The sequence below is a fragment of the Balaenoptera musculus genome, chromosome 8 (assembly GCF_009873245.2).
Source record: "Balaenoptera musculus isolate JJ_BM4_2016_0621 chromosome 8, mBalMus1.pri.v3, whole genome shotgun sequence".
Taxonomy (NCBI): domain Eukaryota; kingdom Metazoa; phylum Chordata; class Mammalia; order Artiodactyla; family Balaenopteridae; genus Balaenoptera; species Balaenoptera musculus.
Window position 1 is genome coordinate 66,095,335 of NC_045792.1, and position 23,330 is coordinate 66,118,664.

The 23,330-nt window shown below is 43.7% G+C and overlaps 1 protein-coding gene across 12 annotated transcripts in view; it reads left to right on the forward strand.

Annotated features, from left to right (window-relative positions):
- Positions 1–23,330, forward strand: part of TEAD1 (TEA domain transcription factor 1) — a 264,671-nt gene that overhangs the window by 78,665 nt on the left and 162,676 nt on the right. For all 12 annotated transcript variants that reach the window (XM_036862669.1, XM_036862668.1, XM_036862667.1 and 9 more), the window contains one exon: positions 6,158–6,413. In XM_036862669.1, coding sequence (XP_036718564.1) covers positions 6,257–6,413 — 157 coding nt within the window. In that variant the 5' untranslated portion in view covers positions 6,158–6,256. The remainder of the gene's footprint in view (positions 1–6,157; positions 6,414–23,330) is intronic.

Here is a 23,330-nt window from a genome sequence, read left to right on the forward strand (position 1 = left end):
TGGCTGATACTGACTACACGGCAGACGTTCCATCTCTCTGGAGACTGCCTTCAAAACCGGGCTGCCGATCCTCACCTGTATTTCTCAGGCCACTTGTTAGCAAGTTTGGCTAGTGTCTGAAATGGTACGAAAATAACAGCTCTCCCCATTTACATATGCAAAAGCGATGAACCGTCATTAGTGTCTGACATTCCTCCCAAGTACCCAGGGAGGTGAGTCAGTATCATAACTATTCATTAGGAATTAATTAGACTGTGCTGCATGGTGTCAGTTGTGGACAGAGCTGAGAATTCAGCACTGCCTACATTCTCTCCCTTTGGAATCCAGCCTCCAGCTCGCTGTCTAGTGAGGATGTAGTTTGAGTCCGGTATTCCCATGGAATGTGCATTCTATCTGGAGCAACGACTATTAAGCATATATGACTTCGGCCAACTTATTTAGGCCTCTGGACCTCATAAGGTAGGAATAATACCCAGTGCGGGCAGTGCAGTTATTAAATACGATCCTGTAGGTCAGCAGTCCCCAACCTTTTCGGCATCAGGGACTGGTTTCGCAGAAGACAGTTTTTCCACGGACCGGGGTGTGGGGCGGGGTGTGGGGCGGTGATGGTTCAGGCGGTAATGTGAGCGATGGGGAGCGGCAGATGAAGCTTTGTTCTCTCGCCTGCTGCTCACCTCCTGCTGTGCGGCCCGGTTCCTAACAGGCTGTGGACTGGTCCTGGTATGCGGCCTGGGGGTTAGGGACCCCTGTCCTAGAAGACCCAAACCATATTTGTCCCTTTAACACAAAGGGCTCTTGGTTGTCTGTAATCGTGATTAATAAGAAGTTGAATCAGACAGCTAACTCTTGGTTATCCAAACTGTGCTTGGCATAAGTCTGTCCTCTTAACATCTTCCTGATTTGCTGATTTCCTTTGGGGCTCTTATTATTCATTAGAACCTTGGCCAGAGTCAGGGTGAGGAATGGGAAAGGAGCTGAAACTCTGACCCTTCTCATGGAAAGCTTGGGTGATAAGTTCAGTCATCTTGTTATCAAAGAATGTTCAGTTCACATCATTTGGTTGTTGGTTCATTTTTTCTTTCTTTGAATATTTATTATGCCAAGTACTGTGCTAGCACAGGGGATACCTATGGTGACTGTAGTAGTCCTTGCCCTCGAGGACATTGGGATGTGGATGGAGGGAGTGATAACAAACCAACTTAGTCTAAGTTCTCTTATAGGTAGTCTTTGGAAACACAGGCGATGAATGATGAAGTTGGTTTCCTTCAGTGTTAACGGTGGCAACTGAGGCACATGGCGGATACTGTGTGGTCCAGGGTTACTCGGGTAGAGGCAGAGTCCTAACTTCCAGTCCGCCTCTTTTCTCGTTTCCTCACAGCGTATGAAGATATTGGCTAAAATAAGCTTTATGGATTTTTTTTTTAGATCCTCACGTTCAGTGACATTTCCCTAATCATGAGGGTTAGTTAAAACTAATCCTTTTATTTAAGAGCTCTTAAATCACCACTAAGTGGGTGAGATGCTTACATTGTGAGAGACCCACAGGAATTAAGATGAAGGGAGCAGCGCTTCCTGTGTCCTGTGTCTTACCCCTTGTGCATACGTCCCTTGGATAGAGTTGGTGTCAGAAGCACCTGCATTGACCATCTAACCTCCTTCTTCCCCTAGACTTTTAAATCAAAATATGTGCTGGTTGAATACTGTATATATGTATGTGTGTGTGTGTGTGTGTATATATATGCACACACACACACACACATACATATATGTATAATGTTCATCATATAAGATGTCATTCCAGTGTGCTCATGTTACCTGTCTTGAAATGTAAATGGGTAATCCTGAAAGAATGATTCATTTAGGGAGTTGGCTATTAGCAGGAATGTTTGGGTCACTGGTAACATTTCTTTTTGGAGTTTATTCCAGTGTGGCTGGGAAGAGTTTCAGGAAAAAAGGAGGTTTTAGAAAAGTGTTAATGATGGAAACTGAGGCACAGGGGGGCTACATGATATATAGTACATTTTCAACCAACAACATTTTCCCTTCTCTCTTTTGTTTTAGGCATTCATTTAGATTTAGGGTTATTCCCTTCAACGAAACTTCCCAGAAGAATATGAAAACTATTGATCGTGTGCATTATAAGTGCAGGTGTTTGTTACCAATTTAAATTTTCCATTTAGACATCTGAAGACCTTAAGGAAGAGGATCCTTTAAACTTATTTCCCAAGGGGAACCATTAGGGAAGCTCCTTCATTTCTTTACCATCCCATTATCAGTAGGCGTTTGGTCATCACAAGGTCCATACCACTGTCTAGAGATGATGGACTTGAAAATGTCATCTGTTCATGGTTTTTCAGATGATAGAGCACCTTCATTCATTATCTCACTAAATCTTTATGGAAACTCCATGGGGTAGAGTCCCTCCACTACTTAATGATTTTTCTGCACTGGGATTGCATTTAATTTATTATTTTCATTTTATAAATTAAAACCTGAGCCTCTAGAGATTACCTAATTTAGTCTGGGCTGCGTGGCTAATGGGTGAGACAGGTTTGGAATCCAGATCAGTTTGAATCTTAATACCATACCCGCCCCCCCACCCCTACCACCCCCCCTTGCCCCACAATACTACGTTCTTCATTTACTGAAGTAAGTGAAAGTTGGCTCCCTTGCTCAAAGGATGTATGAGGAGGTGAGGACATCAACTCTGCAGGCTCAGATACTCTATGCGTATATCACTTGATTAGATCTTATTGTTGATAATAAGCAGGTGCTTGTTATTGTACATTCAGAAGCCAGGTAGAATGGGTGGTAGTTAACTAATTCCACACGTTTTTAGGATGCTCCTAATGTGTGGCTGATTCTCTCAGAGCCACTAGATACAAGGACGGTTTCCAGGATGAGGCGGATTTTGAGCTGGGCTGGAAGGGAACTGAGGGATGGAATTTGGTATCCAGTACGGGGAGCTTTTCTCAGCCACTCCTAGTCTTGTGATTGGAAACTCTGCCCATACAGGGCCTCATCTTACAATTGGGTTGTAAAACCAAGGGCCTGTAGAAGTCTGTGGATTATGTATCTGGTAGCTTCTGGGGCTGTGTCCTGGCCCTTGTCCAGAGTAGGTAATGCCATCCTGCTGAGCTCCAATTCACCCAATGCAAGAGCCTGGACATGGAGTTCTTCTTCCCTTTGCAATAAATGAATAAAAACATGTGAGCATTTAGAGCAGCGCCTGTGCTTCCTAAGTGGATGATGGATCAGTTGATGTTAGTTAATATTGAATTCCCCAGCAACCAAGGAGTTGTGACCCTTAGCTTTAGAGGTAACTTGAAGGGGTTGTCTGTAATACTCTGCTGCCTGTCTTATAAGGCCATCTACCACTTGTTGAACTAACAGGAAATTTTTCCTTATGTTGAGCCATAATCTTCTTTGGAACTTCTACAAAACAGGTCTAACACCCTCCCTGTGGTGTAACACCTTCAGAAGTTGTTTGGTGTCTGAGGACATTAAGCTTGGCAGTTATGATTCAGAAAGATCTTACCAGTTTTGAGCCACTGGCTAAGGCTAAAAATAATGGAATTTAATAGAATAGATATAAATTCCTGATTTTAGCTCCTAACCCAATTGATCAAGAGTCGGGATTCAGGAACAGCACTTGGAGGGTGGGAGCTTAGAAGTTTTATGGATCCTAAGTCCACCTCTGAGTGTCATTTATTGAAGGTTGTGGACAAACTGGGCTGGGCAAGAGGGATGATGTGAATTGTGTCTAGTCTGGAACACGGTCAGGAGACTGGGGGCTGCTCTGGTCATACCTAAATGGGTGTCTTGGGGGAGATTTGCTTCCCCAAGGCATGGATAGACCTCAAGGCTGAATGGTTAGAAGTTAACCAGGAGATGGGTTTTAGCCTAATAGATGGAAGAATTTCAACATGTTAGTACAAAGAAGGTGATACTGGGAAGGTAGTGGGTTCTTTGTTGTTGTTATTGGTGATGTTCATGCATAGACTGAATGACCAGTTAATGACATGTGTCAGAGGGGACCTCAGCTATTGAATTAGGGGTGTTGTGTTTTGGTCTGGAGACTCTGAGGCTTTCAGTTATATGGTAATGTTCTTTTTAGTCAAAGTTCCCCTGGTCCCCTGGATTCCATCCCTCTACCATAGTGGTTGAGCGCTGGACACAGTTTAATCTTAAAATGTGGCTCTCTGGAGTGAAGTCTTACTGCTGTGAGCTGCCTGGAGCTGCGAAATTGGCCTGTGTTTCTGTATGTGTCTAGTTTTGTTTGTTTTGTTTTGTTTAGTTTTGGGGTAAGGTGGAGAGGGAGAAGGTGAACGGGCTAGTCACTACTCAAAGAGTTCACACGTATTCTTATAATTTCTCTAATAAACCTCTTTGGAGCTAGACTCTAGGGTAGCGTGCAGTTCAGCTTGGATTTTATAAGACTCTTAGATCCCAACCAAGAAAAAAATGTAATAATTTGAGAATTCAAAGGCCCACACTGCAGGCATTGTAGAGTTCATCTGGGGGTCAGTCACAAAACCCTTTCTTGTGGCATAATTTATATCTTTAACATTTGGCAGTTTTTAAAGTCCTGTGTCAGTGTACATGTGTTGGTAAGAAGTAGTAAATATTTTGCTGACAAGTTCTTTGAAAGATGGATCAGTGGCAGCGTTCAAAGGCAGATAACCTGAGGGTTTCCTTTATCCAGGTGCTGCCAAATCTAAAAAGCTGTCAGGATACGAAGCCAAAAGCACCCGTTGGTTATACCATTTATTGTGTAATGTTCCTGTGCCTCAGACTTTCTGCACCTGGGATCTTTAGGTATACACAGTGGGGGAAGGCAGGGGAAAGGGGTTCAGTTGGGAGAGAGAAGGAAAGGGCTGGCTCTCAGAGGTGCTGGCTCTCAGAGGTGACTGCCCTGGGATACAGAGCAGTGCCTGGTACCTAGTAGGGCTGCCCGCATCTGCTTCCCTCCTGGCCGCCTCTGTTGTAATGTTGCATGGACTTGAGGCGGCGGAAGGGGGTGGAATGGTGGTCACACTAAGCTCTCCCTACTCAGGCCCTGCGCCTCCCCTCTTCCGATCAATCCCCAGGAGAAATTCTTATCCCCTTTTTGGGGAAGGCTTTGAATGAATGATCTGATGCCTTTTCAACAAAAGCATATTGATATGTTAGTGTGCAGACAGCAAGGGGTACTGGATTAGATCATTTTCACATTGGTGTTTGTGCCAGTTTGACATTTGTTTGGAATGCTTATCCCTTTATGACCATAGGTTACATGCATAATTTAAGGGGGATAAATCTTTGAGAAAGATTTCTTTTGGTTCTGTAATCTTCAGTGCTACAGAAAAATAAACGAAAGCCTCCCCCGCAGTTTTCCTGTGATCAGGAATTCCAAGGAGGCTACCAGATGAAGTGCCTCATGTGGGTGTGAAACATTTCTGCAGATGTGCTGGCCACTTGTAGTTGTTGCAGGGAAGGCAGGAATTGGGGACAACTTGGTTCCAGCTTCAGGGTTACAATCTAGAAGCTGAGAGTGGCAAAGTGACCTGACTCGTACAGTGTAAAAAGCCCTGCGGATAAATGTTATAGAATAGCAGGTCCAGGTCTGCTGGCATTGCTGTTTGTAGAATGAGTATTTGTGATAAAATAATCTCCCTCCTTCTGTCTGCCATTCTGCCGCCATCTTGCATCTTGGCGATCCCAGTGACAAATTCTGGGATGGTTTGACATTTTAGAGTTATCGTGCTAATTGCCACAGTGAGGTAGACGCCTTTTGTTTTACTTTATTTTCTTTTAAACAACTTGTTCTGCTCTGGAGATTTGATTATCATCGAGCAAAGTGCTCCTGGTAGATAGTAGGTACTTAGCAAATTTTGCATGATTCATTGTGAACTTGCAATTCAGAGTGAGTACTATTCTCAGATGAAAATTTCCTGTCATCTGTGAAGATTATCCAGCTTCTGCCTGCTGTTTTATTTCTGTTCCTAACGTGATACATAGGAACAAAAGACACTTGGATCTCAAAATTCCATATTCTCTCCTAAGAGTTACTCTCCAAGCAAAGCTGGTGACTGAAAAGTATGCAGTAGAACCAGCAAGAGCAGTATGTTGATGGTTACCGTGTCCTTACCATACTATCTTTTGATTTCTCTCTTAGGTTTATTTTCTTGAAAAGACTCCAGGCTTCGGCTTGGAAAATCCAACCGCCAAAATTGAGCCCAGCAGCTGGAGCGGCAGTGAGAGCCCTGCCGAAAACATGGAAAGGATGAGTGACTCTGCAGATAAGCCCATTGACAATGATGCAGAAGGGGTCTGGAGCCCCGATATTGAGCAGAGCTTTCAGGAAGCCTTGGCTATCTATCCACCATGTGGGAGGAGGAAAATCATCTTATCAGATGAAGGCAAGATGTATGGTAAGTGATTTGAAATGCTCCTTTGAAATGCTGCAACCTGCTTTTGTGGTAAGGGGTCAACGTAGCTAGCCTTCTACTGAGATCCGTTCCTTGTATTGGGTTGAATGATCTTTGTACAATTTTAGTTGGCCATCCAAGGGACTGAATCTCAACTGAAGAGGAGAGTCAGTAAAGGACCACTGGGAAATCATTCCCTGGAGTCTCTTCTTCTTCTTCTTCATATCAAAAGCTCTCGAGGACCAGATAGGAACAGAGGTAGTTGCAGTGGCATATGCAGACACCAAACGTGGGGACTAATTCTTCTGAATGCACACCCCATCAAAAGGAAGTGCTGCTGCTTAGCTCCAGATAACTGACTGGAGCTCCATAGAAATGGGGCCTCGTGCTGCCAGAGCTAGCAAGATAGATGTTTATATATGAAATGTACTCATGTTTAAAAGCCAGCACTTTTTTTTTTTTTTTTTTTAAACACAACCCTGTATAGGCCATATAAAACATGCCCAGGGACTTGATCAGACCTTTGAACCACCAGTTTGCTGCATTTTTGTTGCCAATTTGCAGTTGAATGGCCAGAGGAGGCACTGACCCCCAGGCTACTCTGACCAGTCTCCCTTTCCACATGGGGACCCCTCACAGTGCATTCAAAACTCCAAGAGCACCCAAGAGGATGAGACCAGTTGACCGGATGGCTGGGGATGCCAAAGGTGGCAGCAAGCACCCATCCACTAGTCTGGGGCTTGCACACGGGGTTTGGACCTTCCCTGCACCTGCTGTAAAGGCTTCCAGCTGCTGACCTGTACTTTCTGCCTGCTTACCTTTTGGGAAGCAGATGGCAGGTGGTTGCACATACATTCTGCTTGTCTAATTGGGCACGTTAAGTTGACAGTTTGCACTGTGGCTGAGTCTAAAGAGATGCAAACAAATAACCTTAAACTCAAAGAGAACCGGCTCAGCAGCCTACCGGAGGTTGTTAACTTATCATGGGAGTGATTTATTTCTAAATAATTTGAAAGCTTTTCCATAATAGGGTGTTGTACCTTTAATACCGCACCTCCTCTATCAGGAGCCGTAGGAGGCTGCAGCTCAAACTAGCACCCACTGCTGAGGAGAAAGCAGATGGTGGTGCAGCTGCCACCAGCTGTGCCCCCCACCCTGCCCTACCCCTCTCCAATTTGGATGATGTAATGGAAACAAGGAAAATTTTGCTTTCTGCAGCATTAGAGGTCTCTCGGCCAGTCAGTGTCACACACACAGGAGAGAAAGAGAACGTAAACCTTCAGTATTTGTTTTATGTTCTCATGTGATCCTTTGTAGCCAAAGAAGCTTCTTCGTGTCTGGTGAAATGGACTCGGGATGAAACATCTCAGCTGCTGTGGGTAGAAAGTTTCAGGGCCTTCGATTTTCTGTGTGCTTGTATCTTTCCTGGACTACCCTTCCTCAGCCTGGCTATTTGCTTTCAGGGTCTTGTTTTCATACCTAAAAATACAACTTCCCCATTTTAAAGGCAGAGAAAAGCACTTTAATCTTTGAGCCTTCTTTGAAGCTGATTTTACTAGGAGTAGTGAAGGTAGCTTCGGGCCATTCTACCTTGTACCAACACCCATTTGTTTACCCAGAAATTGTTTTAATCTAGAATACTGGCCTAGTGTTGGACATGCTGGTTGGGAAGAACTACTGCCTTTCATTTCTCACTGGGAATACTGGGAAAGGAGCTGTCCCTTTAGGAAGCAGGTTTTTGGGCTCGGAATAAGAACATAATTCAAAGCCAGAGTTATTCTTTTCAACTCCAGTTTTGTTTTGTTTTTTTCCATTGATTTTCCTTTTTAGGTGGCAGCCATGGTAGATTGAACTAATTTTTTTGTGAAAATAATTTGTGAAAGAACTCTTGTTGGTAATTGGGGGTCAAAGGCAGCAGACTAGGAAAAAGAATTGTGAGAAGCTTTGGATTTGAGCCGTCTACCCACAGTGAACTTGAACAATCCTACCCTTGGTCTGTGTCTGAGTTTTCTCCCCTGTACAAAATGAGGGTAAAGTAGATGATATCCGTGGTCCTTGGGGCATGTATATTGTATGATGCTGGATTTTGTGACTTGTACTTCAGTAAGTGTGATCAGTCTGTTGACAAATGTGGCGCTAGTTGTGGAGCATGTCTTTAATACTGAAAGTAATCAGATTCTGAGTGCTTCCTGAGAGCGTGTGTTCTTGACGCATGGATTCTCTTTTTCCTGAAATCCACGTTACATTTATTGACTGTGTTGGTGACCAACCTGATTTAAAATTGGGCAGTCATTTTGAGCGAGTAGCATTAGGAATTACAACTGCAAGGTCATGTGTCCTGGTTAGGGGTGCAAGAGATGGATTTGCTGCAGTGGCCCTGAAGCCACCCCCATGTCTAGGCCACTGCCTTGGGGAGAAAACATCCCCTTCAACTCCCTCTCTTTGGCCAGCGTGGAGGAGCTTTGCTTCTACTGTTGCTTTGGAACGGAAACATGGTGGTTATCAGGGCTATGGGAAATGGAGACTGGATCCCTTCAGAGAAGCTAGCCCAGGTGCCTGAGAGCTGCATGGGACCTGCCTGTAACTTTGAGGGCGAGAGAAGGTTGGTTTGGGAGCCTCCACAGTGAGGCCCCAGCCACTCCGGAATTGAGTCATGTGAGCAGTGTGGGACCAGAGCTACTGTTCCTTGGCTTCCGGCCTGTTCCCCATCTTACCACACGTGAATCAGGACACAAACCAGACCAGGAGTCGAGGTTTCTGAAGGTCCTAAGAGCATGCTTTTCCTCTTAAGCATTTTGGAAATGAAAACATTGACAGCATTTTGGATTCCATGGAGTAAAATCAAAATAATTTAATGCCTTCTAGTGAAATACCAAGTGTTTTTGTCTTGAGGGGGTTATTCCGGTATTTCTGAGCATCTGTAGAGTATTGTGATGTCACTAATCCTGAGCCTTTGGAGAAGCAAGGTCAAGTGCAGTGCTGATTTATTTTGGTAATGAAATCTCCTCCGCGGTTGACAGTAGGGCAAATGCAATCTTACAGAGGGGGAAAATGGAAAGCTCTCTTTACGTTGAGGTTTGGGCCGTTAGAAAAGATGGCTTAATTTTCCCTATGCTACCTGGGTCTGTGGAGAGGCGGAGCCTTTATATGGTTGATCTCCACGTGGACAGATTATTTCTGCCTGCCGTACCCTATGGGTAAGCAGTTGTTCTTAGGGATAATTAGAAGGAGGGTGAGACTTCTTTGACTGTTCTTGAGAGGTTGCAAGCTCACTCCCTCTCTTCTCTGTGTTTTCTTTTTCCTTTCTTTTTCTTATTTTTACATAGCTGTGTGTCTCTTTTTCTGGTAGATAGTTGTGGAGTAGAGAGCAGGAGGACAAGATGGCAGAGATGTTCTTGATCAGCAGAGTTGTCTGGCGTTGAATTTCACAGGAGCAGGTCACAGCTTAAAACAAGACAGAACAAAACAGTGAATCATGGGAATGTCTGGATGTGTTTTCTGTTGCACTTGAAAACCCTAGTCAGGCAGTGTGGTCAAACATCTCTCATAACCAAGTTAGGGACCGGAGCTAGCCTTCACTGGCTGCTTGCCTCAGAGACACGCAGCGTAGCACCTTAAATTCTGAGCTTTGGAATTGATACGAAGCCTGGCCCTACCTCTTCTAGACATCAGACCCCGGGCAAGTTGCTTTTCCTCCCTGTGCCTCCATTTCTTCAACCGCAAGAGAGATTTAGATAGATCTTCCTTCACAGGATTGTTTTAAGAATTAAATGGGGCTTCCCTGGTGGCGCAGTGGTTGAGAATCTGCCTGCCAATGCAGGGGACACAGGTTCGAGCCCTGGTCTGGGAAGATCCCACATGCCACGGAGCAACTGGGCCCGTGAGCCACAATTACTGAGCCTGCGCGTCTGGAGCCTGTGCTCCGCAACAAGAGAGGCCGCGATGGTGAGAGGCCTGCGCACCGCGATGAAGAGTGGTCCCCACTTGCCGCAACTAGAGAAAGCCCTCGCACAGAAACGGAGGCCCAACACAGCCATAAATAAATAAATAAATAAATAAAAGAACGTGAATTAAAAAAAAAAAAAAAGAATGCAAAAATCATCCATCATCCAATATATTTAAAAAAAAAACAAAACAAAACAAAAAAAGAATTAAATGAACTTGTTGTGGTTTGGGATCCCCCTACCACGTTTGAACAGTGTCTGGCATACAGTGAGAGTTAATCAGTGTTTCTGAAGTGAAAATAAAGAAGTGCTCTCTGCCAATAGCTGGGTTAAAGGCTTTGCATAAAACTTCCGTCTCATGCTCACAACAGCATTTTGAGGTGGGTATTGTGATTCCCACTTTATGGATGAGGAAGCTGAGTCTAAAAGGGATAAAGTGGCTTGTGCATGACCGGTATAAATGGTATAGCTGGATGCTTTCAAAACCAGCTCTGTCTGACTCCCAAACCCGGACTCTTTCCACTGTGCTTTCATTCCTTCCTTGCTGGAGGTCATTATAAGTGAATTCAACAAGTCAGCATTGAGAGTACCGCCTGTATTCCAGCCCCGTACTAGGGGTTGTCAGGGATACAGCAGCGAGCCAGACAGACAGTCCCTGCCCTCATGGAGCCATCACAAGTTCATTTGCAGGAAGCACTGACCTGAGGTTAGGGCTGTGTGCCAGAGCTTTCTGGGAAGTCTGAGACCCCTTTGAAGAGGTTCACCTTCCACTTAGCCTTTTGAAGCCTGTTCTTGGCCACCAATGTCCAGGGCACCTGGCCCAATGCTGGCAGGAAGAAAGCTTCTCGAATATCACAGCGGGGATGATCCTAGATCATAAGGCTGGCCTTTGTAGTGGCCAGAAAGATGTCTGGAAGATTCTGGTGCCCTAGGATCCTACAGGCAGCTTGGGCAGAGCAATTGCTGGACAATTGCTTTCTCCTTTTATGAGCAGATATCTTCAGGGTCCTTGCTTAGGAGAGCTCCAGGGGTGCCCCCACTTTCTTGCTGGGTTGCCAGGCCTACTGGTCAGCCCTAGAGAGCTGAGTTGTGAGGCATAGAAAAGATGAGGAGGAAGGTATCTTTGGGCCAGTCCTCCCTGGCTGGTCTTCCCCAATTGCTGACCTGAGCCCTCCCAGCCAGTGGAGCACAGGAGTCGGACTTGCCTCTTTTGCTTACTTCATAGAAGTGCAAGACAGAAGAGAGAAGGGGCCGCTTCGGTGAGGTGGTGGCAGAACTGACAAGGGGACATCAGAAGGAGTGCACAGAAGCAGGCACAAGTGTGCACCAGTTAGTCAGTGCAGGCAAAGAGGCTGACATCTGAGGTCCCCAGGCTCTTCCTGATCTGAAGAACTGGTCAAGGCAATGCAGAGTCGTCCCTTTGTAAGACAGGGTACTTTCACATCATTTCTATGGGGACCAAGAAGGTGGTCTACCTCTGTGGAGGCCCCAGAAGCCCTGATGTGGAAATGGCTGTAGAATCTGAGCCCTGTAGGATCTCCAGGCCTTGGGAGAGTGAGCCTTGGGGCCTGAGCTGAACTTGTTCTTCCTAGTTCTCTATCTGAACGCCATGTGTCATCTTTGATTTCCTCTTTCTGTCTTACCTGTGATTTGGGATATTATTTCAAGTGAATTTGCTAGAAATGTGAAGGACAAAGCGCTGTACCCTTAGAACAGGCTAGAAGCTCCGTAAGGCAGGGGCCCCACCCTGTCTTGCTGGCCAGAGAAGGTACCAGTGATGTATGCTGAATATATGCATGTGTGAGTTATTATTTAAAATAAAGAAAGGTGAGTAAGTAAACCTCCAAGCCCCGAGAGGAGCTGACTAGAAAGGAAGGGAGAAAACAGAAAAAAAAAAGAGAGGGAAAGGTGTGTTTGTATATTTAATGGTCTTCCTAGACTAAGAAGGAAGAAATGCTGGTTTTTGCTCTGTGTGTTGGCAAATGTTAGTTCAAGACGTAGGAAGGATTTCTACCCACATAGGCACAGCAGCAGACCAAGGGTTAATTCTGGGATCCTCAGAACACATGAGTAACGGGGGATTTTGAAATAGTTTGGTTCCTGTGAGAATAGCAAAGCCAACGTCATCAGTGTTTGGACTGGGAAGTTTAACATAGTGGGGGTCTGACCTACAAAGGTTTATGCACAAGGTGTGAGCCCTCTTTGTGCAATCCAGGTAAAAAATAGCTAATTAGGATGGCTCAAGAATTGGTCATAAGGGAGAAAAAAAAAATAAGAGAGAGAATGTTAAATTATTACCAAGTTGGAAACTTACGCTTTTCAACAGCTTTCTGTGGCAATGGATGAGCACTGGGTTCGGGAAGACATGGACTCGTGAGTCATTCAGTGAGGGCCTGTACTGTGCTTCCACTGTGAGTGGGGACTACAGATGTAAAATAATTAAGAAAGCTGACCTGTTTGACCACTTACTGCGTGCTAGGCACTTTCTCATTGCTTTAGAATGCGTCGTCTTGTTTACTCCTCAGAACAACCCAATGATGTAGGTTACCCTGACGATCCCTGTTTTATAGCTGAGGAAGCTGAGGCCCACCAAGGTCAAGTTACTTGCTCAAGGCCACAGTAAATAAGTCGTTGAGTTGACATTTGAAAGTCAGCTTGATACAACAAGCCAGTTAAGACAACTAACTACAATATTGACATGGAAGGAAGTATATTCTGTACTAGAGATATATACGGCTCAGTGGTAGGGCAGTAGAAAGTATGATTGTTTATGATTGGGGAATGCGCATGGTCTATATTTGAAAATGCAAAAGGCTGGAAGAGTCAGAGTCTGAGAGACAGACTTGGTGAACTAACTTTCAATGGGAAAAGGCCACTTAGTGTTTTTTGTTTTTTTTCATTAAAAAAAATTTTTTTTTTTGCTTTTAAACTTACTTTGGATTACAGACCCCCTTTGAGAATCTATAGAAAGTTGTGGATCTCTTCTCCAAAAAAATGCATGCTTGTGCACAGTTATAGAATTGTTGCATATTAACTTCGAGGGATTTCTGAAGCCTAGGTTCACATTTGCTACTGTGGGGAGAGAGAGAAGGGGAAAGGCATTCAGGCCTAAGGGAGCAGCATGATAAAGGCATAGAGTCCTGAAAGGACCCAGCTCTGGTGCTCTTAGAATTGAGGGTGTATCCTGGAGGGAGATGGCAGATGAACCTAGAAATGTGGGCTGGCACTGCATCGCGGAGGGCCTCGAGTGCCATGCCATGGTGCCCGGTGCTCATCCTGGGGACAAAGGGAAACCATGGCATGTTTTCAGGAGAGGTGATGTGACTCAGCCTGGGTGTGACAAAGCCAACTCTGAAGGCTTGAAGAGAAGTTAGATGACTATTGCAGTAGGCCAGTGGGAGAGGCTGAGCCTAAACTACGGTACTGACGGTGCTGGCAGAGAAGTTTCAGAGGTCGAACCAACAGGATTGGCTGACCAGATCTGATCTGTGAAAGAGAAGATAGAGTTGAAGATGATTCCAGGGTTCTGCTTCTGGGTGATGGGGAGGACGATGGGACTATCAAAAGGATGGGGGGTGGAGACAAGAGAAGCAGTTTGTAGAGAGGAGAGGAATGAGGAGTTGAATTTTGTTATGTGCTGGAGGTGTACTGGGTGGCCATCCAGGTGAGGATGATCTGTGGTGTTTGGAAATTCCTGCTTGGAGCTCAGGCAGGTTGGAGTTGCAGGGGTAGTTTGGGGGCTCATCAGCAGAGAAGGGATGAGAATGGGGGATATGCGCAGGCTCACGTGTATTGTGGTGAAATGGGCATGGATTTTAAATGGAGTGTCTGTATTTGTGGGAGAGTAAAAGAGATTGCCTTTTTAAGAAAAAGGGAGACCCATCAGTGGTTCCCAAGTCTGACCATCATCAGCAGAAGCACTTGAGAAGCTCAAAAAAAGAGACATGACAAAAACGGACTCAAACCAGTTGAATCAGAATCTCTGAGAGTGTGGTCTGGGAATCTGTGTTTTTAAAAGCTCCCTGAGTGATTTGGGTGACCAGCCAGGTTTGAGAGCCACTGGGCTAAGCTACAGCCTGGGTCCAAGAGGACAGGGCCACATTTTTAGAGGTGGTAAAAGAAACAAATGAGGAGGGAATGAGACTGACATTTGAAACAGTCCTTACAAAGTTTGGGTACAGGAAATGAGCTACATTATTCAGTTTATGCTCCCTGTGTACGGAGAGGGAACATTACCATGGCCCAGATTTGCCATATACAGGAAGAACCATGAGGTAGTATCTTGAAGGGCATAAAAAGTTAAAGGAAGACTTATTTTAGGACAGGGGAGAGACTTGGTCATTTGGTTAGTAGGGGAGAAAATATATGTAATTGAGGATGTATATGATGGAATAGAACCAGGAAGAGACTTTAAAAGGAGTAGGGCTTCTTTTACTCTGATGCATAATGGCAGGAGAAGGGTCCAGGTAGAGGGCCCAGGGAGGGCATAGTGATTCCTTTCTTCAGATGAGAAGTAAGGCCATGTGAGCTGAGGTGGCTTATGGGCTTTTGAAAAATAGAGCAAGCATAGTAGAGATACTGTGGGGGAATGGGATATGGACGGACAGGGGTGAGTAGAAGAATTGCTGAGCAGTGGAAGGAGGGCCTGAGAGAAGTTGGAGAACATTACTTTCTTCTTTTAATTGAAATTTTTATTGAGATAATTGTAGATTCACATGCAATTGTAAGAAATAATACAAAGATCCTTTGTACACTTTGCCCATTTCCCCCCAGTGGTTACATTTTGCAAAACTGTAGTATAATATCATAATGAGGATATTAATGTTGATATAATCCACTGATCTTATTCAGATTTCCCCAGTTCTCCTTGTACTCATTTGTGAATGTGTGTGTGTGTGTGTGTGTTTTATTAAGTTCTGTACAATGTTATCACCTGTGTAGGTTTGTGTATCCACACCGCAATGATACAGAACAGTTCCAACACCACAGGGATCCCCAGGGTTGCCCTTTTATAACCATACCCAATGCTGTCCTGCTTCCCCTGACTTTATCCCTACCTCCTAGCAACCATTAGTTATTCTCTGTTTCTAAAATGTTGTCATTTCAAACATGTTATCTAGTGAAATCATACTGTATGTAACCTTTTGGGATTGGCTTTTTCCCATTCATCGTAATTCCCTGGAGATTCATCCAGGTTGTGTGTGTATCAGTAGTTTGCTCCTTTGATTGTTGAGTGGTTCCCTAGTGTGTATGTACCACAGTGTATTTACCCATTCACCTGTTTAAGGGTATCTGGGTTTATTCTAGTTTTTGGCTATTACAAATAAAGCTGCTATGACCATTTATATACAGGTTTTTGTGTGAACGTAAGTTTTCATTTCAGTGGGATAAATGCATTGCTGGGTCAAATGGTAGTTGTGCCTTCAGTTGTTGTTTTTTTTTTTAAACTGCTCAAGTGTTCTTCAGAGCAGCTGTACCATTTTACATTCTCACTTGCAATCTAGGTTCTCTGCATCCTCACCAGCATTTGGTGGTATCACTATTGTTTGTTTTAGCCATTCTGATAGGTGTGTGGTGATATCCCATGTGGTTTTAAACTGCATTTCCCTAATGACTAATGATGTGGAACGTCTTTTCATGTGCTTATTTGCCATCTGTATATTCTCTTCAGTGAAATGTCTGTTCATGTCTTTTGTCCCTTTTTTAGTTGGATTATTTATATTTTTACTGTTGAGTTTTGGGAGTTCTTTATTTTAGATATGAGTCCCTTGTCAGATACGTGGTTTGCAAATATGTTCTCCTTGTCTGTAGCCTATCTTTCCATCTTCTTCACATGGGCTTCCGCAGAGTAAAAGTTTTAAATGTTGATGAGATCCAATGGATTAATTTTCCTTTTTGTGCATTGTACTTTTAGTGTCAAGTCTTTTTTTTGTTTGTTTTTTTTTTAATTAATTAATTTATTTATTTATGGCTATGTTGGGTCTTCGTTTCTGTGCGAGGGCTTTCTCTAGTTGTGGCAAGCGGGGACCACTCTTCATCGCGGTGCGCGGGCCTCTCACTATCGCGGCCTCTCTTGTTGCGGAGCACAAGCTCCAGACGCGCAGGCTCAGTAGTTGTGGCTCACGGGCCCAGTTGCTCCACGGCATGTGGGATCTTCCCAGACCAGGGCTCGAACCCGTGTCCCCCACATTAGCAGGCAGACTCCCAACCACTGCGCCACCAGGGAAGCCCGTGTCAAGTCTTAAGAACTCATTGCCTAGCCCTGGATCCTGAAGATTTTCTTCTATGTTTTGTTCTGAAAGGTTTCTGGTTTTATGTTTTACATTTAAGTCTATGATCTGTTTTGAATTAATTTTTGTACAAGGCGGAGCACGTTACTTTTGGGGGAACCCACTGGCGTTATTTTGTGATATATAGATTTTTTTCTGCCAGGGGATTATTGGTTTATCCATATTTTGACAATGTCAAGGCTTGGGACCTGAGACACCAAGGTGCTAGTGAGTGCATGCTTGCACCAGCCTAGGTAGGGACAGGGACAAGGTGAAGCTGGAGGGGCCGACAGGTCGTGACATGTGCTGCTCAGAGGCTGTGCACACGTAGGAGAGGTGGCGGGACAGGAGGCTGTGGTCATGCACAGGAGAGGAAGCATCTGAGGTTAGAGGTGGAGAGATTTCAAGTGACGAGTTTCCAGGTGTGGCCGCAAATGTGGTCAACTGATATGAACGTGGGTGATGGCCACTGGAGACAAGGAAGTAAGATGTGGTGAGGCTCATCAGCATTGATTGGATGATACGTTGATGTTGAAGTCCACAGTAGTGAACTGTGAATTTGCAAATAAACCTACCAAAGTAACCAGTTAGTGGGGGGATTTCTTTGAGGAGGACATGACCCCATGGATATGAATGGGAAGAGTTTGATACTGATATGAATGGCATGGGCCTAGTAAAGAGCAGGTGGCAGAACAATCTGGCAAAAGGAACATTGGGGTCACAAGAAATTGCTCACATTCTCTGCCTTCCTCCTCCCCAATTCTTTGGCTGCCCTAAAACTATACCTATTTGCGATGTATCTATGCCTTGTTGCCATCATCTGTAGAATGGGGCGAGGAAATCAACATATTTCTCCATACCTCTCAGCAATGTTGAGAGAAAATGCAATTATGTATGAGAAAGTATTTTGAACTGAATTCTAAAAATACTGCTTTTCTGAGGTTAAGCCCCCCTGTTCATGGCACACTAGAAAGGTAAGAAAGGATATTTTGGAGCAGTCACTCAGGATTAAGTTGCCTAGCCTAGGTAGAGGGGTGTTTGGTTAAGGGAGGTACTTTGGCAGAAACATTTCAGAGTTTCTGCCAAAGAAGGTACTGGAGAGGGGAGATCAGGGCAAACTTGACTGGGTCAGAGTCACAGCTGATGGAAGGGACCAGTGGGAGCCTGTTGCCGGCAGAGACTGGGCAGGCCCCATAGCAGTAGCTTCCACTGGACTCACGGATGTGCACGTTTTTAGCTGCACGGCCCTGGGTTCCAACGCTGTCTCTCTCGTCTACCCCCGCTGACGTCCACCTAGGGCTAGAGCTTCAGTTCCTCTCTCTGTAGCATTTCACTTGAGAGGGTGTCTTAATTTCTTAATACCATTGTTATTTAAACGCATCCCATTCCTTTGGTAGTAAGTGTTTAAAGTGGTTATTTTACAAATTATTGTTATTATGATAGTGTTCTGCTGATCTCTGTAGTAGAGGGCCTGTCCTAGAGAATACTCAACTCAGTAAATTAAAACATGTAAGTGTGCTATGTGGTTAAGGTCATAGAAAAAAATCTGAAGGAATTTACAACATGAATAGCAGTTGCTGCAGGCGGATGGGTTTATGGGGAACTCTGTGTCTATTATATATTTCTGTAGTAATGGAGTTCTGTGAAATAGTGAACATATGTTACTTTTGGAATTAGAGGGAAAAATAATTATATAGTTTATTTTTTCCTCTGATTCTGAGTAAGAAATACTCATTAAAGAAAAATGTGGAAAATACCAAGAATGAGAAACAAGTCATATCGTCCAGGTCGACATTGGTGTGATGTTCAGCAGGGGTTAAGTTGGGGGGGCCACTGCAAGGTCCTGGTGGGCAGGAGAGTGGTGCTGGGAGAGGAGCTGGTGCCAACAAGCTGTCCCTTCCATGGGTTCGTGGCCGAGGCACCGATCTGGGGAGACAGGTGGTTAGAGAGTGGTGGTGCTGGGGCCAGGAAGCAGGGCAGGGTGTTCTTATTATACATTTTAGGACATTGGTCCAGGAGTTCGACAGGTGCCCAGTCAGTTGGACCTGTCAGTCAGCTGTCCAGACTAACAGTGGCATTATTCTGATGTTCATGTATTGTGGTAAAATGGTGATGGGAGAGAGAGGAAAACCTTTAAATCCATTCTTCCAGTGTCCACATGTTCACAGCAAGCTGCTACACCAGAATGAACAGGATCCACATCTTTGCCGAGCCAATATTAATCGTTTAACTTGTACTTTAGGGTGGACATGCTTTATTTCTGGAGGGTTGCGGGCCTGTCTTTTTAAAAATGTCGGTAGTCTTTTTGATGACCATGTTATTCTTTGTAACAGATTCCTGGCAGGTAATCTTGTACTTGCATTGCCTTTAGGCAGAGGTGGGTGGATTTTAGAGTATGAAAACACTCTGGAGACTTTACAGAGTGCTATAAATTCTCATTTGATTATAATCATTTGATTTAATCACGGGTATATTTCATTTACTTGATATTTACCTGCTATGCCTTCACTGCAGATTATTACATCTGCCCAACTTTCTTCTCTCAAATGCTTCATTTCCAGGTAAATAATAAAATCAAATCGTTCTTCAAAGCCCATATGGATATTATTTCTTTAAAGCCTCTTCCTGTATCAGATATACGCCCTCTCCTTTCTACCCTTTTAGAATACAGTCTGAAAGGTGTGACAGGGAAATTTCCTGCCTGGGACATTTAATTTATTTTAAAAAATGTTATGTAGTGTTGCAGTGTTCCCCCTTTACAGGCAGTGAAATTGGTCATTAGCTGAAAAAAAATTTCCATAGACACTGTTCTTTTTACAATAGCTGGAGGAACTTTTTAGGCTACCTTAAAAGCAAGTGCTCTGGGGGAAATGTAATTGATCACCCCAAAGCTTTGCAGCATCCAGGGTAACTTTGAACATATGTTAATAAGCTGAGTTTTTTTTTCCCCCCCAGCCATTTACAAAAGTCCTAATTACTCACTCTGTGCCTGCCCTCTTCCCTGGGTCTGCCTCTGTGCACTGACTTGCTTGCTATTGTGTTGAGACGGGCTTTGGCAACTGTCTCTTAGATGAATGGTTCTATTACAAACACAGTAGCTTCCGTGACAGCTTAGAAGAGATTGTTGTTTATGACTGCTTTTATGGAGAGGGGTTTGGTGCACATTAATGTCCTGATAAAGACATTTGTACCTATAAAGTAGCCACAGCCTTAAACATACTTGATTGTGAATAAGGTATTGGGGCTGATGACATGCCAGATGTTAGGTATCGGATTGCATGTTTATTCAACTGTTGCTGCAGTCTCTGTACTCGGATGTGCCTTTGTGTTTGCTGTCTCACAGCAACACACAGACTGCAATGGCGATATGATCCTGATTATGGAAGATGCTGTTTGGGTTACTTGGATCCTAAGCCGTGTGTATTAGGAAGCATTCTCTCAGTCCCATGTGTCCTGAGACAGCAGTCATGAACAGTTGTTAGGTGAAGGGAATTGCCAGGTGGGATGACCACATGCATTGGGATAGGGGCCTTTTGAGATGGACAAATCTTAGTCAGGCCTGGACTGACCAGAGCAGGCATTGTGACAGGGATTAATAATAATAACGGTATTTATCCAGTGCTTGCAGTGTGCCAGGTACTATTCTAAGCAATTAACATCAACTCATTTAAGCCTCCTTACAAATCAATAGCTACTATAATTATTCCCATGTTACAGATGAGGAAACCAAGGCCTAAAAAGGTTCAGTAAATTGCCCAGGATCATATAACTAAGAACTCCTGGAGCCAGGATGTGAATCCCCATCAGTTTGGCTCCATTGCCTGAACTCTTCACCACCATCTTCTGCTGCCTCTGAGTTGTGACAGGATGGGAACCTGAGGTTCTCTGGACTGTGCCCCTACATTGCTGCCTTGCTGTGTGGAAGAGAGTTTTGGTTCCAAATAAACAATGAAAAAGGGAGAATGGGCTTTCCTGGTGTCTGGGACACTCTTCATCCTGTTTTCTGCCTGGTAAACTCCTACTGGTCCTTCAAGACCAGTAGGAATAGAAAATACTCCCCCCCCCCTCTCTGAAACCTTCCTTAGTCTCCACAAGCAGAGCTAGTTGCTCCCTCCTTTGTGTTTCCATAGCATGTTATATGACCACCTTTCAGAGCGCTTTTCAGACTCTGTTTTTTTTAACATCTTTATTGGAGTATAATTGCTTTACATTGTTGTGTTAGTTTCTGCTGTATAACAAAGTGAATCAGCTATACGTATACTTATATCCCCATATCCCCTCCCTCTGGTGTCTCCCTCCCACCCTCCCTATCCCATCCCTCTAGGTGGTCACAAAGCAGAGCTGGTCTCCCTGTGCTATGCAGCTGCTTCCCACTAGCTATCTATTTTACATTTGGTAGTGTATATATGTCCATGCCACTCTCTCACTTCGTCCCAGCTTACCCTTCCCCCTCCCCGTGTCCTTAAGCCCATTCTCTACCTCTGCGTCTTCATTCCTGTCCTGCCCCTAGGTTCTTCAGAACCATTTTTTTTTTTTAAGATTCCATGTAAGTGTGTTAGCATATGGTATTTGTTTTTCTCTTTCTGACTTACTTCACTCTGTATGACAGATTCTAGGTCCATCCACCTCAGTACAAATAACTCAGTTTCATTTCTTTTTATGGCTGAGTAATATTCCATTGTATATATGTGCCACATCTTCTTTATCCATTCATCTCAGACTCATTTTTAATGTGTGTGTCTGTATCTCCAGCCCCTAGCGTAGTGCCTGGCACACATTAGGCCTTCAGAAAATGTTTGAATTAGTGAAAGTTGCTGGTGATAATACTTTCATCTTTTTTCTCTATAAGGTGTTCTTTCCCGCATCCTTATTGTTATCACATTTACAACATTCTAAAGAAATAATGGAGGTGAGGATTATAATTTCATAGATAAGAAGCTGAGGCACAGAGCCCATGATGTTTTCCATTAGAGCATCTTATCTTGAGGAACCTCTTGGTGAAGCAGAACTTAGTGTAGAACCAGCAGCACCTCACTCCCATGTTTACACCCTTCTGTTGTAACCGTATTGACCCTGTGCCTGAGGTGTTGTGAATGAGAACAGTTTTAGTTTACATTTTATGTCAGTATCACAATGGTTTTGTCCAAATGGGACATTCAGTGGCTGTCTTTATTGCTGAGCTTGATTTGGTTATTGCAGTGACTGAATCTACCCATTTCCCACCCTGATTTGATTTTTACAAGTTAGAAATTCTATCCTTAGAAAGCTAGACTTTGACAATTATTTTTTCCTAGTATATACCTGACACAGTATGTTTGTATGCTTATCTGTCTCCGAATGGAGGGTGTGTGTGTGTGTGTGTGTGTGTGTGTGTGTGTGTGTACATGCGCACGTGTACGTAGCTTTTTTCAGGTTGACTCTGGGTTTAGTTTTAGTTGTCTGAACATTACTTCAACCACTGATTATTCTAAGATGACATTGTTGATCCTGAATGATTCACTTAAGTGGAACAATGAACCAAGTAAGCTATCACTGTGGAATTCAGAAGGATGTTAAGTTAGGGTGGGTTACTAGACCTTTGTGACCAGGTCACAAAATCTGGTAAGTGTAGATTTAACCTGCCACTAATCTAGTTAGTGTCTGGTTTGTATGGGGGCTTGTCAGTTAACTCAAAGGAGTAAGTTCTTCATGGTGATGAAGGGCATAGGGTCAGGAGTGAGGGCTGACTGGGTTTAAATCCTGTCTCTATTACGTCACTGGATGTGTAACCGTGGGCAGTTTAATATTCTTGGGCCTTCATTTCCTCATCTGATAAATGGGGCAAATACGAGTGCCCATCTTACAAGTTTGATGTGAAGGTTAAATAAGATAATGTGTGAAAACGTTTTGCATGCCCAACTCATTCTTTGAGAGCAATATTAACCCTGAAAACAAAACCGAAGACTTTATAAGAAAACTATAGACCAAATCTCTTATGAATATAGATGCAGAAATCCCCAACAAAATACTTGCAGACCGAATCCTGCAACATATATAAAGGATTACACACCATGCCCAAGTGGGATCTACCCCAGGAATGCAAGGTTAGTTTAAAATTCGAAATTAGTTAATGTATATAATACATCATATCAATAAAGAACAAAAATCACATTAACATCTCAGTAGATGCAGAAGAAGCATTTGACAAAATCCAATACCTCTTCGTGATATCAATACTCAACAAACTAGAAATAGAACTTCCTCACCTGATAAAGGGCATTTATGAAAAATCCACCGCTAACATCATACTTAAAAAGATATTCTATGTTCATGGATTGGAAGGCTTAATATTATTAAGATGGCAGTAATCACCAAATTGGTCTATAGATTCATTGTAATCCCTATGAAAACCCCAGCTAACTTCTTTGTAGAAATTGACAAGCTGATCCTAAAATTCATATGGAAATTCAGGGACCCAAAATAGTGAAAACAATCTTGAAAAAGAAGAAACTTCTTTTTCAAGATAACTTCTAAACTTATTACAGAGCTACAATCTTATGATGATGTGGTACTAGTATCAAGTTAGGCACACACGTCAGTGGAATAGAATCAAAAGTCCAGAAATAAACCCTCACACTTATGGTCAGTTGAGTTGCAACGAATGTATCAAGATGATTTTAAGAGGAAAACAGTAGTCTTTTCGACAGATGGTGCTGGGACTATTGGAT